This window comes from Tachyglossus aculeatus, chromosome 1 (assembly GCF_015852505.1).
Source record: "Tachyglossus aculeatus isolate mTacAcu1 chromosome 1, mTacAcu1.pri, whole genome shotgun sequence".
Classification (NCBI taxonomy): Eukaryota; Metazoa; Chordata; class Mammalia; order Monotremata; family Tachyglossidae; genus Tachyglossus; species Tachyglossus aculeatus.
This window is the reverse complement of record NC_052066.1, coordinates 159,994,605-160,018,533: the sequence shown is the minus strand read 5'-3', so window position 1 is coordinate 160,018,533 and position 23,929 is coordinate 159,994,605. Positions and strand designations below refer to the sequence as shown.

At 39.4% G+C, this 23,929-nt stretch overlaps 1 protein-coding gene across 4 annotated transcripts in view; it reads right to left on the bottom strand.

Moving 5' to 3' along the window:
• The window catches only part of EML5 (EMAP like 5), a 171,105-nt gene that overhangs the window by 21,780 nt on the left and 125,396 nt on the right, over positions 1-23,929 (bottom strand). The window contains exons 29-34 of one of the 4 annotated variants that reach the window (XM_038744472.1): positions 17,745-17,753; positions 15,363-15,441; positions 13,502-13,631; positions 10,923-11,021; positions 8,195-8,215; positions 1,946-2,119 (exon numbers count right to left, since the gene is read on the bottom strand). In XM_038744472.1, coding sequence (XP_038600400.1) covers positions 1,946-2,119; positions 8,195-8,215; positions 10,923-11,021; positions 13,502-13,631; positions 15,363-15,441; positions 17,745-17,753 — 512 coding nt within the window. The remainder of the gene's footprint in view (positions 1-1,945; positions 2,120-8,194; positions 8,216-10,922; positions 11,022-13,501; positions 13,632-15,362; positions 15,442-17,744; positions 17,754-23,929) is intronic. The other 3 variants (XM_038744473.1, XM_038744474.1, XM_038744475.1) reach the window with 3 other exon arrangements.

Genomic DNA, 23,929 nt, shown 5'->3' with positions numbered 1-23,929 from the left:
CAGGGAGGAAATGAGAAACAGTGTGTCCTAGTGGATAGAGCATAGGCCTGGAAGTCAGGAGGATCTGGGTTCTAATCCTGGCTCTGCCACTTGTCTGCTGTGTGACCTCGAGCAAGGCATATAACTTCTCTGTGCCTCAGTTACCTCATCTGTAAAATGGGGATTTATGCTAAGAGCCCCATGAAGAACATAGTCTGTGTCCAATCTAATTAGTTTGTATCTACCCCAGCACTTAAAACACTGCCTGGCACATAGTAAGAGCTTAACAAATACCTTAGTAAAAAAAAAATGAATTCCAAGCCAGGGAAACAGTGTGAGCCAAAGATTAGAGGCTGGAAAGTCGAGAGTAAGGAATAGAGACATCTCTGAGCACCTCCATATGTAGGTAAACTGATCTCTTGCTCACTGGGATAGGTCAGCATGGCCTAGTGGACAGACCACCGGAGTCAGGGGGCCTGGGAGTCAGAAGGCCATGGGTTCTAACCCCAACTCTGCCACTTGTCTGCTGAGTGACCTTAGGCAAGTGACTTAATGTCTCTGTGCCTCAGTTCCCTCATATGTAAAATGCAAATTAAGACAGTGAGCCCTCTGTGGGACAGGGACTGTGTCCAATCTGATTACCTTGTATCTAGTCAAGTGCTTAGAACAGTGCCTGGAATATAGTACGTGCTTAACAAAAACCATAACAAATACCACTGTGGACAAGGAATCTATCTACCAACTCTGTTATACTGTACTCTCTCAAGTGCTTAGTACAGTGCTCTGCACACTAAGTGCTCAATAAATACAACTGATTGACCGGGGAGCACACTGTTTGAGTCCAGCCAATACTATCTATGCTTCATATTTAACATCAGATGACAATAGAAGATTCTGGAATCTAATTACTTTACCAGTATTGAAGGTAGGTTCATTGCCTCAAAACTTCTCTGAATGGAACATGTGGGGAATTGGAGGACAGCAAGATACCAAGCAGCTGCTTTATGGTAAGCAGAAACAGTGTAACCACAAAGTGGACATAAAAAGTGTTTCAAAGGAACCATGAAGCAAAATCTCAAATGATGTGGTTTAATAGTGCACAGTTAAGAGACAGAAACACAAGATGGATCAGTCTGACATACAGGAATTGGAAATGGGAGTGAAATGGGGTGACAACCTGATTATCTTGTATCTACAGTGCCTGGAACATAGCAAGCACTTAAAAACCCTAAAAAAGAAAAGAGATGCCAGGAAGACTTGCCAAAGATCAATCAATCATATTTATTGAGTTCTTACTGTGTGCAGAGCACTGCACTAAGCTCTTGGAAGAGTACAACAAAACAAAGTTGATAGACTTGTTCCCTAACCACAAGGAGCTCACAGTCTATGATAAAAGCACTGTGGTTAATATATTTAACAGGGCAGCAAGGGACAATGTTTAACTACACATTATGGGAGGAGACCATCAGCCTCATCACATACAACAATACAATAAATATCTATTTCATGTCAGTACTGTGACCTTTATTACTATTTTTATTACTACTACTACTACTACTACTACTAATAATAATAATAGTTGTGGTATTTCTTAGTGCTTATTATGTGCCAAGACTTCTACTAAGTGCTGGAGTAGATACAAGATCATCAGGTCCCATCTGGGGCTCACAGTCTAACTAGGAGGGAAGACGGGTATTGAATCTCCATATTTCAGATGAGGGAACTGGGGAACAGAGAAGTTAAGTGGCTTGCCCAAGGTCACACAGGAGGAGAGATTAGAACGAAGGTGCTCTTACTTCCAGGCCTGGGTTCTTTCCACTAGGCTGCATGGCTTCCCAATGATGATGGAAAAAATGTAATACAGTTAATAAAGAAATTCTATATGAAATGTAAACAAGTGTTGGTTATTAGCACGTTAACATATTTTTTAAAAATATGAACAAACAAAATAAAAGCATTTTCCTACCTTCCTGCCACTTCCAAATGGAAATAGTGTGTTCTGGATCCAGCCCTACTGACAGAAGCAGTTTACCAGTGGCACTGAAGCTTACCGAACAAACTCCCTTGGAATGGTAACATCGCAATACTGACAGAGTTTGCTTGTTAACTGCATCCCAGATATGGATAGAAGGAGCTGTAGCTAAAGAGTAAACATAAAAATCAACATCCAGTTACACTGTTGCAGTAAATACTGCAGCTAATTTTTAGAGTTAGCACATTCAGTATCAGCTTTTTAATACCTGAAAATGTAAAACTGAAAATAAAAGTACCCTTCCTTTCCTTTGAAATGACACAAAGCATTTCACACCCAGACCTTTACCTAGAGAAAACAATAAGGACAAAACACTGAGCACATTTTAAAAAATGCAGGCAATGAATAAATAATAAGAACACATTTGTGGGAAGACAGCATTCAAATAAGTGAATCAGGCCACTATAATTAGATAACTATTCAAAATTCAAGCCCATATGCAATTATTCAATCAATTTAAAGGGCTTCTGATCATATTTTGCACTGCAGCCTAGGGGGGAGTGAGTGAGTGAGTGAGTGAGTGTGTGTGTGTGTGTGTGTGTACGTACATGTGTGCATATACCTATATATGGACTTGGTGAAGTTTCCATGACCAGTTATAGATTTAGAGGTTTCACATTTCAACATGTTCCAGATGCACGTTTTTCTTTGTTGAGTTACTTTAGTTAATATTTGGCACAAACAAATTATAGGGGTCTCAAAACCACATGCAAATATACAGCTCCCATTACTTGTGAACACCCGCTATAAGATGGCACCACCAGGCTATTTAATCAGTGGAGGCCATAAGATTTTTAAAAAGCAGAAAACAAAGCTACCCTGAACTTGCCCAGTAGACTGGAATGAAACAGTGGCTGAAATAGTTCAAAAATATGCACACACATGGCATATCCTAAAAATATAAACCATGTCTCATATGCATATACATACACACACATATACACACACATATATACATATGTGTATATATATATACACACACATGTGTACACACATATATACACACATACACATATATATACACACACATACACAGACACATATACACACACTCATATACACACATACACACACATATACACACACATATACGTACACACACACATATACACACACAAATACACACACTCATATATACACATACATACACACATATACACACATACACACACACATACACACACATACATATATACATATACACACATATATACATACATATATATTCATACATGCACATATATATATACACACATAAACACATACATACACACGCATATATATACACATATACACACACACACACACACATATATATATATATATATCCACACACATATATACATACACACACATATCCACATATACATACACACACATACACACATATATACACACATATATACACATACACACACACACATATATATATACATATATACACACATACACACATATATATACACACATATATATACACACATACACACATACATATACACACATACACACATACATATACACACATACACACATACATATACACACATACACACATATATATACACACATACACACACATATATACACACATATATATATATACATACACACACATATATATACACATACACACACATATATACACACATACACACACACATATATATACACATACACACACATATATATACACACATACACACATACACACACACATATACACACATATACACACACACATATATACACCTATATATATACAGATACATATACACACACACACATATATGTGCATACATATATACATACACACACATATATATATATAAAAATACACATATTCACACACATATATATGCACACACATATACATACACACATATATACACACATATACATGCACATATACATACACACATATATACATATACACATATACACACATATCTATATATACACACATATATCTATATACACACATATCTATATATACACACACACCTATACACACACATCTATATATATACACACACACATATCTATATATATATATATATATACACACATCTATATATACACACACATCTATATATACACACACATCTATATATACACACCCATCTATATATATACACAAACACATCTATATATATACACACACATCTATATATACACACACACACACACATATATAAGCTAGCTCTCTTCCTCCATTCAAAGCCCTACTGAGAGCTCACCTCCTCCAGGAGGCCTTCCAAGACTGAGCCCCCTCCTTGCTCTCTCCCTTCTCCCCCTCCCCCGCCTCACCTCTTTCCCCTCCTTGCAGCACCTGTCTATATGTATATTTGTTTGTACGTATTTATTACTCAATTTATTTTACTTGTACATATTTATTCTATTTATTTTATTTTGCTAATATGTTTTGTTTTGTTCTCTGTCTCCCCCTTCCAGACTGTGAGCCCGCTGTTGGGTAGGGACCATCTCTATATGTTGCCAACTTGTACTTCCCAAGCGCTTAGTACAGTGCTCTGCACACAATAAGTGCTCAATAAATACGACAATGAATGAATGAATGAATATATACACACACACACATACACACACATATATACACACACATACACACATATATTTCAAATCTGTATACACACACATCAGGCTTATTTTATATATTTTTCCAGAAATTTGTTGTGCTATTTATTCACTGAGATTTATCGGTTAAAAATAAAGCTGGCAGATACATCCTTTGCTGAATATAAAAGGCAATTATTCAGGCAACTTCTTCATTTCTCAACATCACTTTCCTAGTAGAACTATCCTGAATTTCAATTTTCAACTACACATGCTCTATCTGATTATTAAGCTGGCATTTCATAAGTAAGAACATTGGGTTTTACTGGATTCCAAGGGGCCATTTGGTGATCTTGGATGGTAAAACGTGTGCTTATTTTTTATACTAATTTTCTTATTTCTTAAGAAAAGGAAACAAAGTACAGATTTGTCACATTTGCTGTTTTGAGAGAGTTACCTGAAACAGAGCTCATTATGTCCTGTATATGAAGATATAATCCTGACAATTGGACTCTTCGGTTCCTCTGAGCCTTTTGTCTCCTGGCCTCCTCTGATCGCCAGCTATAACAGGGGTCAGAGGAGCCTGGGGCTCAGGGGAGCAGAGGATAATGAAACCATGCCATGTAGGGGAGCAGTAAATGGGGTACCACTATGCCAATTTTAGCTCTCTTCCCTCAAGAGTACCTGGGGGAGTCTTTCTTACCCTATGAAGTCCTCAATTTTTCTGGTTTCTTTACCTTAAACCAGTTCTCTGGGGATTTGATGACACAATTATGGGTTCTACAATAAAGCTTTTGTGATTAGATTTAATTTGTACATATTTGATTTTTCTGTGCACCAATAGCACAAATCTCTTATGAAACTGCCCTAAAAGAATTGTGAAAAATGCATTTAGCAGTTTTGGGTCACAGAAGCCAATCATGCATATTATACAAAAAGAAATAGTTTGCCATTTCCCGGGCTTAGATTAGAAAATGTCAAAAGGGAAGTCACTATAAAAATAGTAAACGCACTATGGAAAACAAAGATAGAAGATTGTATTTAACGATTTCATTAAGACGCAACTGATTATGTAATACAACTGAATGTGGAGTAAGTTCTAGGATCTTTCCTATGAAGGTGGGACATTATATCTAATCACTAATCAGAACATTATGTGCTGCTCATGCTAACTTCCTGACAATAAAATGATCAGTTATACTAACTTTTATCCGGACTATTTAAAATCAACTAAACTCTTCATTTAGAAAAACTGAAGTGTCTCAAATGAACAATATAGCTTGATCCAAAAATTTTTGCCATTGCAAAAAGAGGAAATTATTTATATAAAGGATATAAAGGATAACTAAACTAGTTTAAAACACCCTTAAGGAGCTTTAGTTTTGCTAGAGATGATCATTCAGGGCTCAGATCTACTAGCAGACAATGACAATATTAAACCATATCAGTCACTTTCCAGCATTAAACTAAGCAGGAAACTGCTTTGCTTTTTAATAATAATAATAATAATAATAATAATAATGGCATTTGTTAAGCGCTTACTATGTGCACAGCACTGTTCTAAGCGCTGAGGGGGAGTACAAGGTGATCAAGTTGTCCCACGGGGGGCTCACAGTCTTACTCCCCATTTTACAGATGAGGTAGCTGAGGCTCAGAGAAGTTAAGTGCCTTGCCCAAGGGCATACAGCAGACATGTGGCGGAGTTGCGATTCGAACCCATGACCTCTGACTCCAAAGCCCGTGCTCGTTCCACTGAGCCACGCTGCTTATTATCAATAATAATTGTGGTATCTGTTAAGTCCTTCCTATGTGCCAGGCACTGTACCAAGTGCTGGGGTAGATACAAGCAAATCGGGTTGGATACAATCACTGTCTCAATCCCCATTTTACAGATGAGGTAACTAAGGCCCAGAGAAGGGAAGGGATTTGCCCGAGGTCACACAGACAAGTGCAGAGGCAAGAATAGAACCCATCCACTACACCATACATGTGTACATTTCCTTTTCAACAACACAATGAGGTCTGGGTAGAAAAAGTGCTGCTGAGAGTCGCCAGAGACAAACTCGGAATTGGGCCGAGGACTCGCGGACCCTCTGCTTCTTGATTTGTGCCACCGCCCCAAGGGGAGGACGTGAGAGGGATCTGACCATCTTCTGCTTTGTCTGTACTCAATGCTACCTTGGTAGATTAGTCAGTCTCTTTATGGTCTGCCAAGAGTACATTAACCTTGTGAAGCGTTTAACTTGAGAACCGCTGTATAAAATGCTAAAAACTGGAAACAAACTCAACTCACTATTGGCAAAAATATACACATTACTTTGGGATAAAGTTAACAAAAGGTTTTACAAGTATCCAAGTGGGACTAGAAAAAATGCCTACTATAAAATAAACTTATGTGTCAGTACCATCTCTGTGTAATTTCATGTGTGATAGGCATTAGATATTTGATTTGAATGTCTCAAATATTTTATAATTATATTTGCAACTGAGATTCTACATAATTCTATGAATAAACAACAGGCCCTGAAGATCAAAATTAACTTATAATTACCCCCTAAATCCAAAAAGACATATCTCATAAATGATACTCAGTTTTTTAGCTGTAGCTTGTTTCACTTCACGTTTCGGTTAGGATACTGTTAAGAAATTGGGAGCATTTTTCCAAAGAGGTATACCTGTTAGGGCTTGATGTGTTGCGTTATTACAAGAAACTGCTTGTGAGCCCATGCATTTGATGAAATGATAACAATAATGATGGTATTTAATAAGTGCTTACTGAAGGTCATGAACTAAGCTAAGCACTGGGGGAAATATAAGATAATTGGATTGAACCCAGTCCCTGACTGACATGGGGCTCACACTATAAGAGGAAATGAAAATAGGTATTTTATCCACATTTTATGAAGACATTATTTGAGGCACAGAGAAATTAAGCAATTTACATATGGTCACACAAAGGAAAAACCCATGGCTCTTTTGCACTAGGCGACAGGATGTTTATACATGCACATGATGCTGATAAGGGTGAGTAAGGAAACCATGGCTCTTTTGCACTAGGCCACAGGATGTTTATACATGCACATGATGCTGATAAAGGTGAGTAAATTGGTGCCACTTTTCCTTAAGGTAACCTTTTGCAAGAACACACCTATTGCCTGTCCACATGGAGTTTACAATCTAGAGGAGTCTGTTTAGTGAGTGATTACTACACTCACTCAATCATTTAAAATGGCCTTATTCAGATCCTTTGAGGGCACATACATTTCTTAAATTACATTTAGCCAATCAAAAAAATAACTGTAGTACAATATCCTTTGTACAATTTACATACATTGTTAGGAATATGATTATAATCCCTAAAATACTTTCAGCAGAAGTCTATGTTAGAGATGATAAGAGGGTAACTTTTTAGACAATGGAAATATGGATTTCTATCAATTAAGCTCTTTTAATTTGGGTTCAGAGTTAAAATACTAAACTGTTGTACCTATAATTTTAACTAATTGGGAAATAAGCTCATATGCCTTATTTGCTCAATATGATTTTAGAATAGCATTGCAAAATCACCTAATTATATCTGGAAATATTAGAACATTAGAATACCCTTACCTGACATGTCTGCTGCGTCTCCTGTAATGGAAAAGCAGCAGGAAAATCATTAGACCATAAATTAGATGAGCGCTAAAGAAAGTAAGGTTGTGAAATTTGTAATTTCTTAATACCAGTCTTCAGATCATCTTGCAATACAACAGCATTGGCAGTGCTGTTACAATTTATGTTAAAAACAAATATATTACCATTTCAAAACTTTAATTTCTCAACATTTAAGGCTCAATCATATTAAAGCCAGCTGGAAACACAAATTAAAGAATGTAATTAAGACTGTATTTTAACCACTTACAACTACTCTGTAGGAAAGAAAGTACTTTAGGTTAATGATTTTTGGCTTTTCTACCAATTTTTGGTCACATCTAAATTTTCTTTTCATTTGACCAAGCTGATAGTTGAAATTCAAATCTAAAAAAAGCAGATGGGTGCTTATTCTTACTTTTATTTGAGAACTGGAGTAGAAGTGTATATTTTCTTATATACCTCCTTATTTTTCCTCAGGATTTTATGCTCTAGGATCAAAGGATCATCTCATCCATCCCTGTGACTCCAGGAGGAATCTCACCTATTCAGTCAAATCTTCAAAGTATATTCTATTACCTCCTTGGATCATATTAATGGTAGATATATATATTTTATAAAATGCTCATTCTAAGAGGAACATTTGGTTAGGGGAAGACAGAAAATATGGCACAAATGACAAAGAACATGATGGAAATAATGATAACATTTTACTGGGTACAGTAATTTGATGATAATGAAATAGACTTCAAGACAATTTCCAAGTAAATAACTTCACAGAAGAATTTTCTTTTATCAACTGATTGTAGGCTTCTTACTACATAACTCCAAATGCTTCAGCAATGTTTTGTACTTTGGTTGCTCGCACCTTATAGGCCCTCTTGGAATTTGGGAAGGTGCCTCACTAATTAATACTCAAATCCATATTCTCTCCTGCTGCCTGAAAGAATGAGATCTCTGCTGCAGGTACCTAACAGCACTACTACTGGAAGGGCTCTGTTTCCTAGAGTCAAACTCCTGAAAGGTAGGTAGACAGGCTTTTTCAGGCTGTGAGACCAGGGTTGTGAACTGGTGCACAGAACCATTCTCCTTGATCTGACTTTTTTTATGGTATTAGTTTGGCACTTTACTAAGCGCTAAGGTAGCTACAATCTAATCAGGTTGGATACAGTCCATGTCCCAAGTGGGGCTCACAGTCCTTATCCCCATTTTAATCACTTACATAGAGCCAATGACCAAGCTTTTAACTACATGCCTTGAATAATAATAATAATAATGATGGCATTTATTAAGCACTTACTATTTGCAAAGCACGGTTCTAAACACTGGGGAGGTTACAAGGTGATCTCAGGTTATCCCACAGGGGGCTCACAGTCCTCATCCCCATTTTACAGATGAGGTAACTGAGGCTCAGAGAAGTAAAGTGACTTGCCCAAAGTGACACAGCTGACAACTGGCAGAGCCAGGGTTTGAACCCATGACCTCTGACTCCAAAGCCCGGGCTCTTTCCACTGAGCCATAAAGTTCAACTTCCCTTTCTGAAGTCATATCCAATGCAAATGTTCTACAAAATGTCTATTTTCCTATGTATATGGGTACCCAAAGTGATTACATTTAAATAATTTGTCATGGAAATATAATTTCACTTGCATGAACTTTTGCCCAAGTCTGTGTGTCAACCTACACTTAGAAATTATACTGATAAATGGAGTGCAAAAATATACTTGGGGCTGAATTATCTGCGGGTTCCAGCCACAAAAACCTTTCTGATGGGAACATCCAGGATAGTCTAACCAATTTATTTTGGGGGAAAGGGGTACTCAATTACTCAGATAATTTGCAGGGACTGTGTCCAACCTGATCATCTTGTATCTACTACAGCATTTACGGAAATGCTGAACACAGAGTGAAGACAAATTCCATTATTACTATTAAAGGGGAAACTGTTTTTACTTCTCACCTAAAAACAAAGATATAAGGACCAAAAAGGAAAGGAAGGAAAGCAAGAAAAACAAATTCCATTATTATTATTAAAGGAGAAATTGTTTTTCCTTGTGACCTAAAAACAAAGTTATAAGGACCAAAAAGGAAAGGAAGGAAAACAAGAAAGGAAGAGTTCTGACCAATGACCACCTCAAAGAGCCAGGGGAAAGAAAAAAAGAGGTGGAGAAAGTTGGGGAAACATCTCCAAAATGACCTAGTTTAGCCCTGGGTTTTCCGGCTTTTTTCAAGCTCAGTTCTTGTGCTAAACCAGAAACACTTCTGGCCCCCGACTCTCACCCACTATCCTTATTACTCCCCCTGTCTACAGGAAGAGTTCATTTAGTTTACAAGCTACTGTCCTAAAACTCAGGGCCAGTGAATTTCTGCTACAAGATCTTGTCCAAAAAGTTTGAGTAGTAAGGCAAAATACACAGGCAAAATAAATGTTTTACTCTCTCAATTTCATTTCAGCCCATGTACCCAATCAGAGCCATGATAAAAAAGGAAGCAAGGGCAAAAATAACAGTAACCTTTTGTCAAACAGACCCTCAGAGTAAAAAAAGAACCTTTTCTTGCTAATAGAGGGAATGAAAAGAATCAAAAGGACACACAAAAATGACATGCAAAACCAAATCAAATAATGCTTTTTCCATAAAAACCATAGTTATCTTTTTTTTGTTTTTACATTTACACGTTAGTTTCCTTCTCTAAAATACAAACATACCTACTTGGCCAGTAGCCACCACATTGATAAATTTGGGGTGCTGATTTACAGTGAGGCATAGAATGTCATCGCTGTGTTCCTGATAAAAACTCTGAGAACCTAAAATTGGATAAAAAAAAATACTGGTTAAAATGAAATAATAGCAAAAATTTGAGTTTGACAAACTTTTGTACTAATTAAAAATGTTACCGAGCAACAATGCTCTTAAGAATTAGTAGAAACAATGCGGTTTTCTGGCAAAGGAGAGTATAAATTCTTGAAAACTAGGACTTCATTTCTCTTTCAGAAGACGTAGTATTCAATTTAACATTTCAGAACAACAATTAGTACAAGCGCAATTTCAAAAGAAATCTGAAGAGGAGTTTATATTATTCACTGTGTGGAACTAACAGAAGCAGTAAATATTCGATGAAGTAGCCATTGCCACTGCAGAAACACTGCAGAAAATAACTATGATAGAAATTCAGCTGTAACAGTCAGGTAGAATACGGACTCTGACACTGCAATAATGTTAATTACCTAATGAGACCTCCCGAGCTTGCATCAGGAATTTTAACCAAACAGTGTCCATTCCGCCATTCCCCTTGGACACTCTCCAATTGGCCAAGGAGAGAACTGACCCCTGAGGGAGGGGGAATGAAGAAGGCTGTTCTTTCTTTCGGCCCTACTTTTCTCCTTCTGCTGTCTCTGATCATCCCAACTCAGCCAAGAGGACGAAGGAGAGGCTGGTAGAGTCAGCTAGTCTTTCACCAGTGCACCTGCCTCCCCTCTCCCAAGCTGCCTGAAGCCATTCTCTCCAGTCACCCCTCTCATCTCCCTGCTCCCAGTCCACTGACACCAGGGCCACCCCTCTTATGAGGAGGCATGGAGACAAACTTCACCTCTATGTAATATTGTATGTCTTTCATCCAACAGTCGAGAACATTGACCCTATTATCCCTTATGACCAGAAGAATTCATTCATTCACTCATTTAATCATATTTATTGAGCGCTTACTGTGTGCAGAGCACTGCACAAGTTGGAAGTACAAGTTGGCAACATATAGAGCCAGTCCCTACCCAACAGCGGGCTCACAGTCTAGAAGGGGGAGACAGACAACAAAACATATTAACAAAATAAAATAAATAGAATAGTAAATATGTACAAGAAAAATAGAGTAATAAATATGTACAAACATATATACAGGTGCTGAGGGGAGGGGACGGAGGTAAGGCAGGGAGAATGGGGAGGGGGAGAAGAGGGAGATGAAGGAGGGGGCTCAGTCTGGGAAGGCCTCCTGGAGGAGGTGAGCTCTCAGTAGGGCTTTGAAGGGACGAAGAGAGCTAGCTTGGCTGATGTGCGGAGGGAGGGCATTCCAGGCCAGGGGGAGGACCTGGCCCAGGGGTCGACGGCGGGACAGGCGAGAACGAGGCACAGTGAGGAGGTTAGCGGCAGAGGGTGTGGGCTGGGCTGTAGAAGGAAAGAAGGGAGGTGAGGTAGGAGGGGGCAAGGTGATGGAGAGCCTTGAAGCCAAGAGTGAGGAGTTTTTGCCCGATGCGTAGGTTGACTAGTAGCCAGTGGAGATTTTTGAGGAGGGGAGTACCATGCCCAGAGCGTTTCTGCACAAAGATGATCCGGGCAGCCGTGTGAAGTATAGATTGAAGTGGGGATAGACAGGAGGATGTGAGATCAGAGAGGAGGCTGATGCAGTAATCCAGTTGGGATAGGATGAGAGTTTCTTGACAGTAAGAGGGGAATACCCCACTCCTCAAAAACACCCATCGTTTCCCATCCACCTCTGCATCAGACAAAAACTCCTCACCACTGGCTTTAAAGCACTCAATTATCTGGCCCCCTCCTACCTCACCTTGCTACTCTCCTACTACAACCCAGCCAGCATGCTTAGCTCCTTATAATGCTAACCTTCTCACTGTGCCTTGATCTCATCTATCTTGCCACTGACCCCTCGCCCACATCCTGCCTCTGGCCTGGACTGCCCTCCCTCCTCAAATCTGACAGGCAATTACTCTCCCCACCTTCAAAGCCTTTTCTGAAGGCACATCTCCTCTAAGAGGCCTTTCTTAACTCAGCCCCCTTTTTCTCTTCCACTCCTGTCTGCGTCACCCTGACTTACTCCCTTTGCTCTTCCCCCTTCCCAGCCCCATAGCACCTATGGTCCCATAGCACTTATATACATATCTGTCATTTACTTATTTATACTAATGTCTGTCTCCACCCCCTAGACTGTACACTCATTGTGTGCAGGGAATGCATCTGTTTATTGTTGTATTGCACTCTCCCAAGGCTTAATACAATGCTCTGTACACAGGACGCACTCAATAAATACAATTGAATGAGAGAATGAAAAGGAGCCTAAGCAAAGAGGATAATGTGCTGACCATTCATGGGAGCCTATCTCTCTCTTGTACAGTCAGGACTTTGCCTCCACCATATCCCCCTGGCCCTGTCTCCTCTGGAGTGTGCACACGGACAAGCCACATGTCAAGTGCTTAAGGATCTGCATTTTCTATGAGGTTTCTGTCATACTTGCAAATGACCATCTTGCAGACCAACTGTACAAAGGGAAAGAATTTCCTACCAGAAGCCACATTGTATAGGACTCCAACAGACGCTGTGTGGAAAATTATATCATCACCATCATTCAAGTAATGAACATTGTTCCTGCAATCTCTGCCTCGGTAACCAAAGACGAGCTCCAACACGAGGTCCTAACAAAACAGGTTTAAGGATGTTATTAACTGCATTCAAGCTTTTTCTTGTTGTCGTTTTTATTAGTGTAACCATCTCAAACAAGAATATGGCAAGAGCATTTTTTGTAAATGGTGCTTTCCAAAGCAATGTAATGCTGTTGCTTATTTTTCACTTAACCCTGCCAACCATATGAATTTTCTCAATCCTATTTATTGAGTGCTTACTGTATGCAGAGCACTTTACATATTAACAGGTCATTGTATGGACTCATTAAATGGGAAATTTAAGAGAAGCAGTATGGGCTAATGGACAGAGCACAGGCCTGGAAGTTCAAAGAACCTGGGTTCTAATCTAATCTAAACTTATCTGCTGTGACACTCTGGGCAAATCATATCACTTCTCTGGACCTCAGTTACCTCATGAGTCTCATATGGGACAGGGACTGTGTTCAACTTAATTTTCTTGTATCTGCTCCAGCGTTTAGTAGTTTAGTATAGTGTCTGGCACAGGGACAGTGCTTAAATACCATTAACAAAATTGTAACAGCAAGCAAAACTAAAAAAAAAGTATGAGTCCAAATATTGCAAATTCCCAAGAAGCAGAAGAAAAAATACTTGGGATGGTCCTGAATCCTGAAACAAAGCACAGTCAACTGGTGGGTCCCAAATTTTGAATTGGCCCTTTCAGTGTCTCCAGCAGCAGTAACCACTATATTATGGGAGAGGGCTTGTTCTCAGGAAATGCCAGGAAAGGGCACTCATTTTTTAAAATGGTATTTGATATAGGCTTACTATGTGCCAGACTGTACACTAGGGTAGGGACAAACTAATTCATTCATTCATTCAATGGTATTTTATTGGGCACTTACTGTGCACAGAGCACTGTACTAAGCACTTGGAAAGTACAATTTGGCAACAAAGACAGACAATCTCTCCCCAACAACAGGCTCACAGTCTAGAAAGGGGGGAGACAGACAATAAAAAAAAAACAAGCAGACAGTAGACTAATCAGGCTGGGAACATTCCATGTCCCATATTGGGCTCTCACAGTCTTAATCCCCATTTTTACAGATGAGGTAACAGGTACAGAGAAGTTAAGTGACTTGCCCAAGGTCACACAGCAGACCTATGGTGAAGCCAGGATTAGAACCCAGGTCTTTCTGACTCCCAGGCCCATGCTTTTATCCACTAGGCCACATTGCTTCTCATTTCCAGCCACATGCCCAAGTAGGGTTGTGTGGATTCTGGCCCTTTGAGCAAGGCTGGGAGGTGTATGCCCATCTCCCTGAATACAGACACTTAAACATCTCTTCATGACTCTGCTACTAATCCTAATTAGTAACTCTGCACAGGGAGAAGAGAGATGGATGGGTTATTTTAATATTTTAATGTATAGCTAAGGGACATAAAATCACTGAGGTTTAGAACTGTGAGGTAAAAGCACTTTTAATAGGGTCACATAAGGAATGTCTATGTCTAGCACTTCACTAGGGAAAACCTAGCAGTTGTGTCCAAGCTCAAAGGGGGCCTTTCTGGGGTAAAGGGATTTCAGGATGCCAATGCTGAAATTAAGAAGGAAAAGTCACCTTTCAAAAAGCTCATTTGGGACTCATACAAAATTGTTTCAGAATTTCCTCTTTATAAGAAACACATATTTTGCACTGCCTTTGTTCGCAAGCTTCATGAGTAGATTTAGGGGTATGATTTTAAAGCTGAAGTTAAAATGAAAATTTACCATGATTTCCTTACCTCTATGGGTCTCTTCTTTTTGCCAACATTATTTGTCTGAAGTTTTTCAGGCTGTGGTAGTGCCCTACTAACTGGTGGTCTGAAATAGAGAACTGTGAATAAGAAAAGTCCGTCCGTCACCCATTCTGCCTTTAAAAAAAAATCTTCTAATTTTTAAAAATCTGCAAAGAGAAAACTATTACATTAATTAAACTACTTTATTGCTTTTTACAAGAGGTTTCACAACTGTTAGGTGATTAAGAGCAGTTCTCTAAATACTTTAACTTTCTGAAATATACACAACAAAGCACACAACAGGTTAAGTTAAAGAATACAATTTTTCACTTTTTATATTACTTGTAATTCAAAATGGGGAATATATATAAGGGCAGTGGCATTACCCTTGCTACTACTATTATGTATTTATGGGGCTTAGGTCCCAAAGGAGTTCATGATATTTTGTAGATTTAAAATCTCATTAACCTCACAACATCCATATGGCATATGAAAGAGTTGTATCCACTTTCTAGCTGGAGAAAAATGATGCATAATGGTCAGGTGACACGCTTATGGTCATATGTGACCTCCTCAAGTACACAATCAGCTGGAAATATAATTGTGGCCATGCTGAACCTGAATTCTTATATAATGCATTGCTTAGCAATGCTCTTTGGCCTGAATGACTAAAAACTGATTTTTTTTAACATTTTGTCAGAATTAGATGAATATTTAAAGCTATTCCAGTTCAAAAAATTATTTTTCTTTATTCCTACAATCACCTAAAAAAACTTTGGCCTCACATCTCCCAGATCATTCAGCAGAACTTCAGAGTCTTCTTTTTTATCAACACATTGATTTGTCTGATTTGTTAATCCATTATTCACTAGTTTTTTAATGGTATTTGCTAAACACTTACTATGTGCCAGTCATTGTACTAAGTGCTGGGGTAGCTATAAAATAATCCAGTTGAACACTGTCCAAGCCCTACATAGGGCTCACAGTCTTAATTCCCATTTTACAGATGAAGTAACTGAGACACAGAGAAGTTAAGTGATTTGCCCAAAATCACACAGCAGACAAGTAGTGGAGCCAGGATTAGACCCAGGTCCTTCTGACTCCCAGGCCATGTTGCATCTCATGAATTATTTTAAATTATTGATTAAATTGGGACGTAATTTTTCCTCTCATGGCAACAAACACACTGCTGAGCATTGTAAACCACTGTAAATGACACGAACCTAGAGGAGTTAAAACATATCAAGTTCTCCTTCTTGGACCCTAGAATCTAGCAAAGGTGACTAGGTCCACTGCTTTTCTCCGAGCCCTGGGTCTTCCATGGCAAGCTCCATAAACTTTGGGTCCCCACTGCTCCACATCCATTCATTCTGCCCGGTTTGCTCAGGCCTCTATTTGGATAACAGGGTCAGGACAGGCACAAGAACCCGGAAAAGCTGCTCTGGAGGTATAAGAGCAGTGTAGCCAGCAGCACAAGCACTACTACTTGCTGAAGTCATTCCAGTAGTTGTTTTCAGGCATTAGAGTAAATTGCCATTCAGGAACTGGCTTATGTTCTATCCCCTTCCCTATGCCCATTTTAGGAAAACAGTGGGACAACTGCTGTTTGGAGGCCTGAAATTGGGAATCCGAAAGCAAAGGGAGCAGAGAAAATATTTTAAGGGCAGAGTAAAACAAAGCCTTAGACAATGCTGCATATCCCAGCTGAAAACTGGGAGTCAACTGCAGTGAATCACCAGCATACTGTTCTCAAGAACGGAGTGGCTCTCTTCAGACAAACACAGGAGTGGTGGTGGTAGTAACAGTGTGCATTAAGGGCTTACTGCATGCAGAGCACTGTACTAAAAGAATGCACAAGTGAGAATTAAACATGCTTCGTGTTCCTCAGGGGAAGGGGAGGGGGCTTGCAATCTGAAAGTAAAAAGGAGGAGTGGGGCCTGAAGTAAGACCTTCCTGCTCTTATCAGGTGCCCTGGGAGAGAGCCCATGATTTATTAAACTAACACAACATTATTCTCAGCAGCAGCAAACTCAGATGGTGCTGATGGTAGCTATGACAAGAAAAGGATGACTGGGATGAGGTGACATCAGGGAAGGAAAGACCAAAGTATGCTTCTATTGACAAATAATTACTACTTACAATTATTTCACCTGAACCCATGAAACCAACAGTACTTATTGAGCACCTATTGAAAGCATATTTAACAAACTATGACTAAGTGCCCAGAAAATACCGTTGATTGATGAATTTCTATAGGGCAAAGTGAACACAGAAACAATTTTCAAGATAAGCAATGAATCCTAGTAACAAACAGCTCATTAATGGCAATGAGGAAAATGAAAAAAAGTTAAATAAAAAATTGTTAGCATAGCAAAAGACAAGCATTACCTGGAACCTCTTTTCAGCAGCAGGTAAGAAAGAAATATTAAAATACATTTTAAGGAATGTAGAACATTTGTGACACATTAAAAATGAAGATTCTGAATTTTGACATGAGAAAAACTGTATTTGACAAGAGTTTTATTTTCTTTTGTTTAGTTTAGTTCTTCATTTAATGTGAGATTCATTTTTTTCCATTAATGGCAGTGAACACTAAGAGGATATGGACTAAGAGAAAAACTATCCTCATTATGCTGAGAATTAATATCCAGGGCTAGGAAAATGCTGAGAACTCATTCTAGATATCCTTAAATCAGTTTTAATGATCTACACCATAAAAAATTCATAAGCAAATGTGAAATCCTGTTGCAAACCAACAGATTGTGAAAATCCAAGCTGGCTGGGGAGGAGAGGGCTTGTTAAGTAACTCTATTCCTACTCTAAATGTCAACACCTTTGGGTGCCATGCCAGTAATGCCCATATCCAATTGTGGTGGTAAAGTCATTGTTTTTGCCTGCAGCCTTTTAGATCTGACTCTCTGCCAAAAAGCCTCTTAAGACCTGAGAGTTTCCAAGCAGGGTTGAAAAGACCAAAAGACCTGAGATATCATCAAACAGTTGCTTCATGCCTAAAAGCATCACTACTTTGATGAAAGGAAACTTGCCCATTAATAATTCCACAGGCCACAGTTGGCTCATGTTGTAAGGGGGCTGGCTTGAGGGGTAGGAAGAAACTGGATAGGAATGAACTGGTGAGGGCTGGCATTAATCCTTTTTCATCTCACCACTATGACCCCTCCACCGCCCTCCCCTGCCCCTCACTTTACTCTCACAATCCTAAATGAAAGGTTCACACCTGGGAGCCTGATATTTGTAGACTTCTAGGAAAAAAACAGAAAGTCATTTACAGACTGTTCTGACTGACCCCTCTGGCTTTAGGGATTTATAACTGCAATATGATTTGCACAATTCAAGGTTTATTACCATGATTTATCTGGGTGTGTGCGTGGCTATAATTCACATCCAGGCCCCTGAATCCTGAATGAGCTTGCAAATATTCACCCATTAGGAGGTAATGACTTAGCACCACTTGCTCATTCATACTCTCAGCAGCTACAAGCTACTGAGTTCCCACCTACTAAGGGACCTACGTTGGTACTGGGCTCTCCCCCTGACTTTCTTTCCTCAATGCCCTAGCCCCACCATGTTCCCTCAGTCCCCACCCTCTGGTCACCCCACCCCTGCATCACAACCCCCCCCCCCATCACACACCAGCCCCCCCTCATATCACTTCCTTCCAACCTGTCCCCACCCCTTGCACCATCCCACCCCTCTCCCACCTCAACTCTGTTACCTTGACCCAATCAATACTACTTATTGAGTGCTTACTGTGAACAGACCACTGTATTAAGGGCTGTCCCAGCACTGTTCCTCATCCACCTACCCCACTGCCAGCCCCAACCAGTTCACACCTATCCAATCCCTTCTTACCCCTCATGCCATCCCCCTCACAATGTTTGCCAAGTGTTGACTGTGGACCTCTTGAATCATCATGGGAAAGTTTCCCTTCACCAAAGTAAGCACCCAATAAATACCATGAATTGACTGATAACCAAGGGATCTGTTATTGCAATGCCTCATGGGAGTGGCAGCAGTTCAGAAAGAGTCCCCAGCCTTCTGGATATTTTATGGTTCAAGAAGGGTAAAATGGAGGGACATTTACATTTATCGACCTTCCCTTCACTACCCACAGTTGTTACCCTGCTTGCTACCAAAACCCATCTTCATCTTTACATATTCTGTCAAACAAGGAACTCTTTCAAAACTGCCTGCTACCACCGTTGAAATGCCAAGCTTGCAGCAGCAAATTCTAAATTATCAACAAAAAGTGCATAATTAGCTTGAACTCTTTTACTTTAGAAATAGTCATTCTATATGAATACATCTATGACTGTGTAAATTACATCTTATTGGATACAACAATCATTTATTAACCAAAAATCTCTCCCCAACAATATAGCATATATGTTAGGGTATAGGAGCTAAGGAGGACACTGAAAAAAACACTTTTATGTGGTCAGACATAGCATTCTAATTCCAGCAAGTCATTTAACTTGGGGTGCCATTGGCACTCAGGAAAACTGGATGCGGGAGAAGGATGACCTCACCACAACTGAGGAAGTCAACTAACGTGCATTAACCATGGAATGACCAAAAATCCTGCAATGGTCAGTGCTCGGGACATCAGTTGCTTAGTGAGTACATAGTAACATCACCATTTGGTAGCAATCTGACAAATTCTAATTATGATGGTGTTGAAGCAAGTTATCACCTGATATATTCTAAAATGAATATATTCTATATTCTCAGTACATTGCAAAGTACACTGCAAGAGAAAGAAGTGTGGGAAAGGGGAGTGTGAAAAGGGGGCATAGGGAAGGGGTAAACTGTGGCTCTTGAGCCATTTAATGTTCTTTTGAAATTTGAAATTTACCCCTGGAAGAATACACCTTCTTTGGACATAAATTAAATGAAGTTCATAAATCCATAAGTTCAGCTTGCCAAGTGGTGGTTTCAAATCTGGTTTCTCTCTCTCTCCAACTGCAAGTGATTCTACTAGCCTGGTTAATCCCAGACCCCAACATCACCTGTCTGAAATAAACTTTACTGCTTTTTCTCCCTACACCACTGTACAATTTATAAGTGGAGCTTAACTGGGTAGGGAGCATGCCTGTCAACTCTGTTGTACTGTACTCTCTCAAGAGCTTAGTGCATTGCTCGGCACATAATTAGCATTCAATAAATATAATTTATTGACCATAAAAAAAGGCTCTGAATTTTGGCATCCACAGAGGAGGGTGTAACAGAAGAGTGTGGAAGATGGCACATGTCTTAATTCTTGTGAGAACCCACTTTCTGCCTCTTTCTCATTATTTGTTCCCTTGAATCAAACTTCTGAAAATGATCTTCTACAGCTTATAGTGTCAATGCATGCAGCCAGTGCTGAGCTATGCGATTCAACATGAAATCACTGGAAAATAAAGTATCTAAAAAAAACGTAACTGCATCATAAACTCTGTCATGCATAAGAAGCTCTTATTTACAAGTATCATTACAACAGTGATTGAGTTTATTAGGCAGGTACCACTGAAGCAAGGCAACATCTCTAATAATGTTTCAATAAGATATTGTATACAAAAGAGCCACTTGGTTTGCCCAACATTTTTAAATGCATTGTAGCTTTTAATGCCACACACAAAAAGTAGTACTGTACCAATGGTCTGGATTTCATGGATTTCACTATCCTTACTGTCCCTGTGAGAAAGCCGACTGTCCCAAGTATTGTAGCATCTGCCTGCTCTGTAATGTTATGAGGGTATTGTATTTTAAAAAAAATGTTGGGCTGACTGCAAAAGAGTATCACCAATAACCTTCCCAAATTGTAACATATGATAGATTGGAAGGACATGGCTAATAGCCCAGCTGTTGAATCAATGGTATTTACTGAGTGTTTACCATCTGTAAAGCACTGTACGAAGTATTTGGGAGAGTTCATAACAGAATTGCTACATTGGTACCCACAAGCAGCTTTACATGGTGGAAAACAGCACTAACAGACAGGAGTAGGTCATTTTGGAGAAAAATATCCACTGTTCTGTGAAGTACAGAAGGAGAACGCAAAAGTGACAGGTTTTACATAAATCTGCTACTGTCAAATCAAAAGATAACAAAGAAGTACAGGTTGAATGATAAAGGGGTTGTTGGTTCCACAGCTGCCTTCTCAGTCATATACATTCCCTGCCAACGGTTCTATTTTTTTTTAACATGAAAGAGGGTCTGACATTCCAGAAAAAAATATTTGCTTATTTCTGTATTCTATGGATGAAAAATAGTAATGCTGTACACAAAATATGTCATTACTTTTTAAAATAGTCCGTTTAAACCTATATCCCAGGATAACCTAACAGTGAATCAATGGTATTTTATCTAGTACTTACAGTGGGCAAACCACTGTACTATGTGCTTGGGAAAATACAATAGAGTTGGTAGACACAATCCTGCACTCAAAGGGTTTACAATCTAGTACAGGAGACAGACATTAAAATAAGTTGCAGATAGGGGCAGCATCAGAGTATAAGGCTATGTACATAAGTATGGTAGGGGTGGAGTGACTATTAAAGGCTAAGGGTGTACAAACCCAATGCACAGTCAGTGCAGAAGGGAGGGAGAACAGAGTAAGGAGATGAGAGGTTAGGGAAAGTTTCTGGATATGTGATTTTAAAACTCTCAAGATGGGGAGAGTGGTGGAGGGGGAAGGAGTTCCAGGCCAGAGTGAGGACATGGGCGAGCGGTCAATGGCGAGAGAGATGAGTTACAGGGACAGTAAGTTGGGGTTAGATGAATAAAGTATGTGGCTGGGTTGTAGTAAGAGAACAGCAAGGTTAGGTAGGAGGGGAAGGGGAACCGATATACACAATTTATTCATTTAATGTCTGTCTCCCCGTCTAGATTGTAAACTCCTTAGTAAAGTGCTCTGCACATGGTAAGCACTCAATACGTACAAGTAGTTGGAAAGGAGATTTTGATGCAAAGGTGGATTGGCAACTGTTGCAGGCTTCTGAGGAATGGAGAAGAAGGGGTGGATGGATTCTAGGGACATTGTGAAGACAGAATTGACAAGATCTGGTGTCAGACTGAATATGCAGGTTGATCAGTGGGATGAAGGAATGGGTTGAGGATAATGTCAAGGTTATGGGCTTGTGAGACAGGGAGGAAGGTGGTATCATCCAGAGTAATACGAAAGTTGGGGAGAGGAAAAGGTTTGGGTGGAAAAATAGGAGTTTTGTTTAAGAAATGTTGAGTTTAAAGTGCCGGCGGGACATCCAAGTGGAGTTATCCTGAAGTCAGGAGGAATTATGAGGTTTCTGTGAATGTGAAAGATTGGAGTGGAGAAGTATACTTGGGTGTCATTCACATGAAGATGGTAATTGAAGACTTGGGAGTGAATGAGTTCTCTAAGGGAGTGGTTGTAGAAGGAGAACAGAAAAGGACCCAGAACTGAGCTTTGAGGGACCTCCACAGTTAGGAGGTGAGAGGCAGAGGAGGATCCAGCAAGAGACTGAAAGTAGTCAGAAAGATAGGAGGAGAACCAGGAGACAACAGTGTCAGTGAAACTGAGGTTAGACAGTGTTTTCAGGAGATGGTTTCCAGGAGATGGGGTTTCCAGGGGATGGTACACAGTGTTGAAGGCAGCTGGGAGGTCAAAAAGAATTAGGTTGGAGTAGAAGCCATTGGATTTGGAAAAACAGAGGTCATTGGTACTTTGAAGAGTTTAGATTTCATGAAGTGAATGGGGTGCAATCCAGATAATAATAATAATGATAATGATAATAATAATAACAGTGGTGTTTGTTAAGCGCTTACTGTGAGCCAGGCACTGTATTAAGTGCTGGGGTGGATACAAGCAAATCCAGTTGGACACAGTCAGTCCCTGTCCCACGTCTGTCTCTCAGTCTCAATCCCCATTTTATAGATGAGGTAACTGAGGCACAGAGAAGTGAAGTGACTTGCCCAAGGTCACACAGCAGATAAGTGGTGGAGTCAGGATTAGAACCCACAACATTCTGACTCCCAGGCCTGGGCTCTATCCACTAAGCCAACTCGCAAGACTGATCCTATCTAGAAAATACTCCCAAATTAAATCAAGCCTATCAAGATACATGCCTGTTTAAAATAAAAAAAGGGAATATGAAGATGGAGGTTGCTCTTCCTATGAGGCTCCTGACAATGTATTGTTATGCCCTGGGGGGTTCACTCGATCAATCAGTTGAGATCTTGCTATGTGCAGAACACTGTACTAACCGCTTGGGAGAGTACAATAGAGTAAATAAACAAAATTTCTGCATTTTAAAGATATATGGTAATAGTAGATTGATTAAATCTCCCTTGGCTATAGTACTGCTCATTTAAAATTCCTAAAAGGTAAATATTTTAGGTTCCATATCAGAACAGAACTAAAATACCAGCAATCATACTGTTAAAGAGAATAAACACATTTGCCAATATATGATGCAGAGAAAGACTACAAGGTAATGTTAAAATGTATTTTCCTTTTTTATCATAAATTTTCAAGATGTGATAATTGAACAGCATTTTCATGGACTTCTGTTCTCAAGAGTTCGTGATTTTATAAA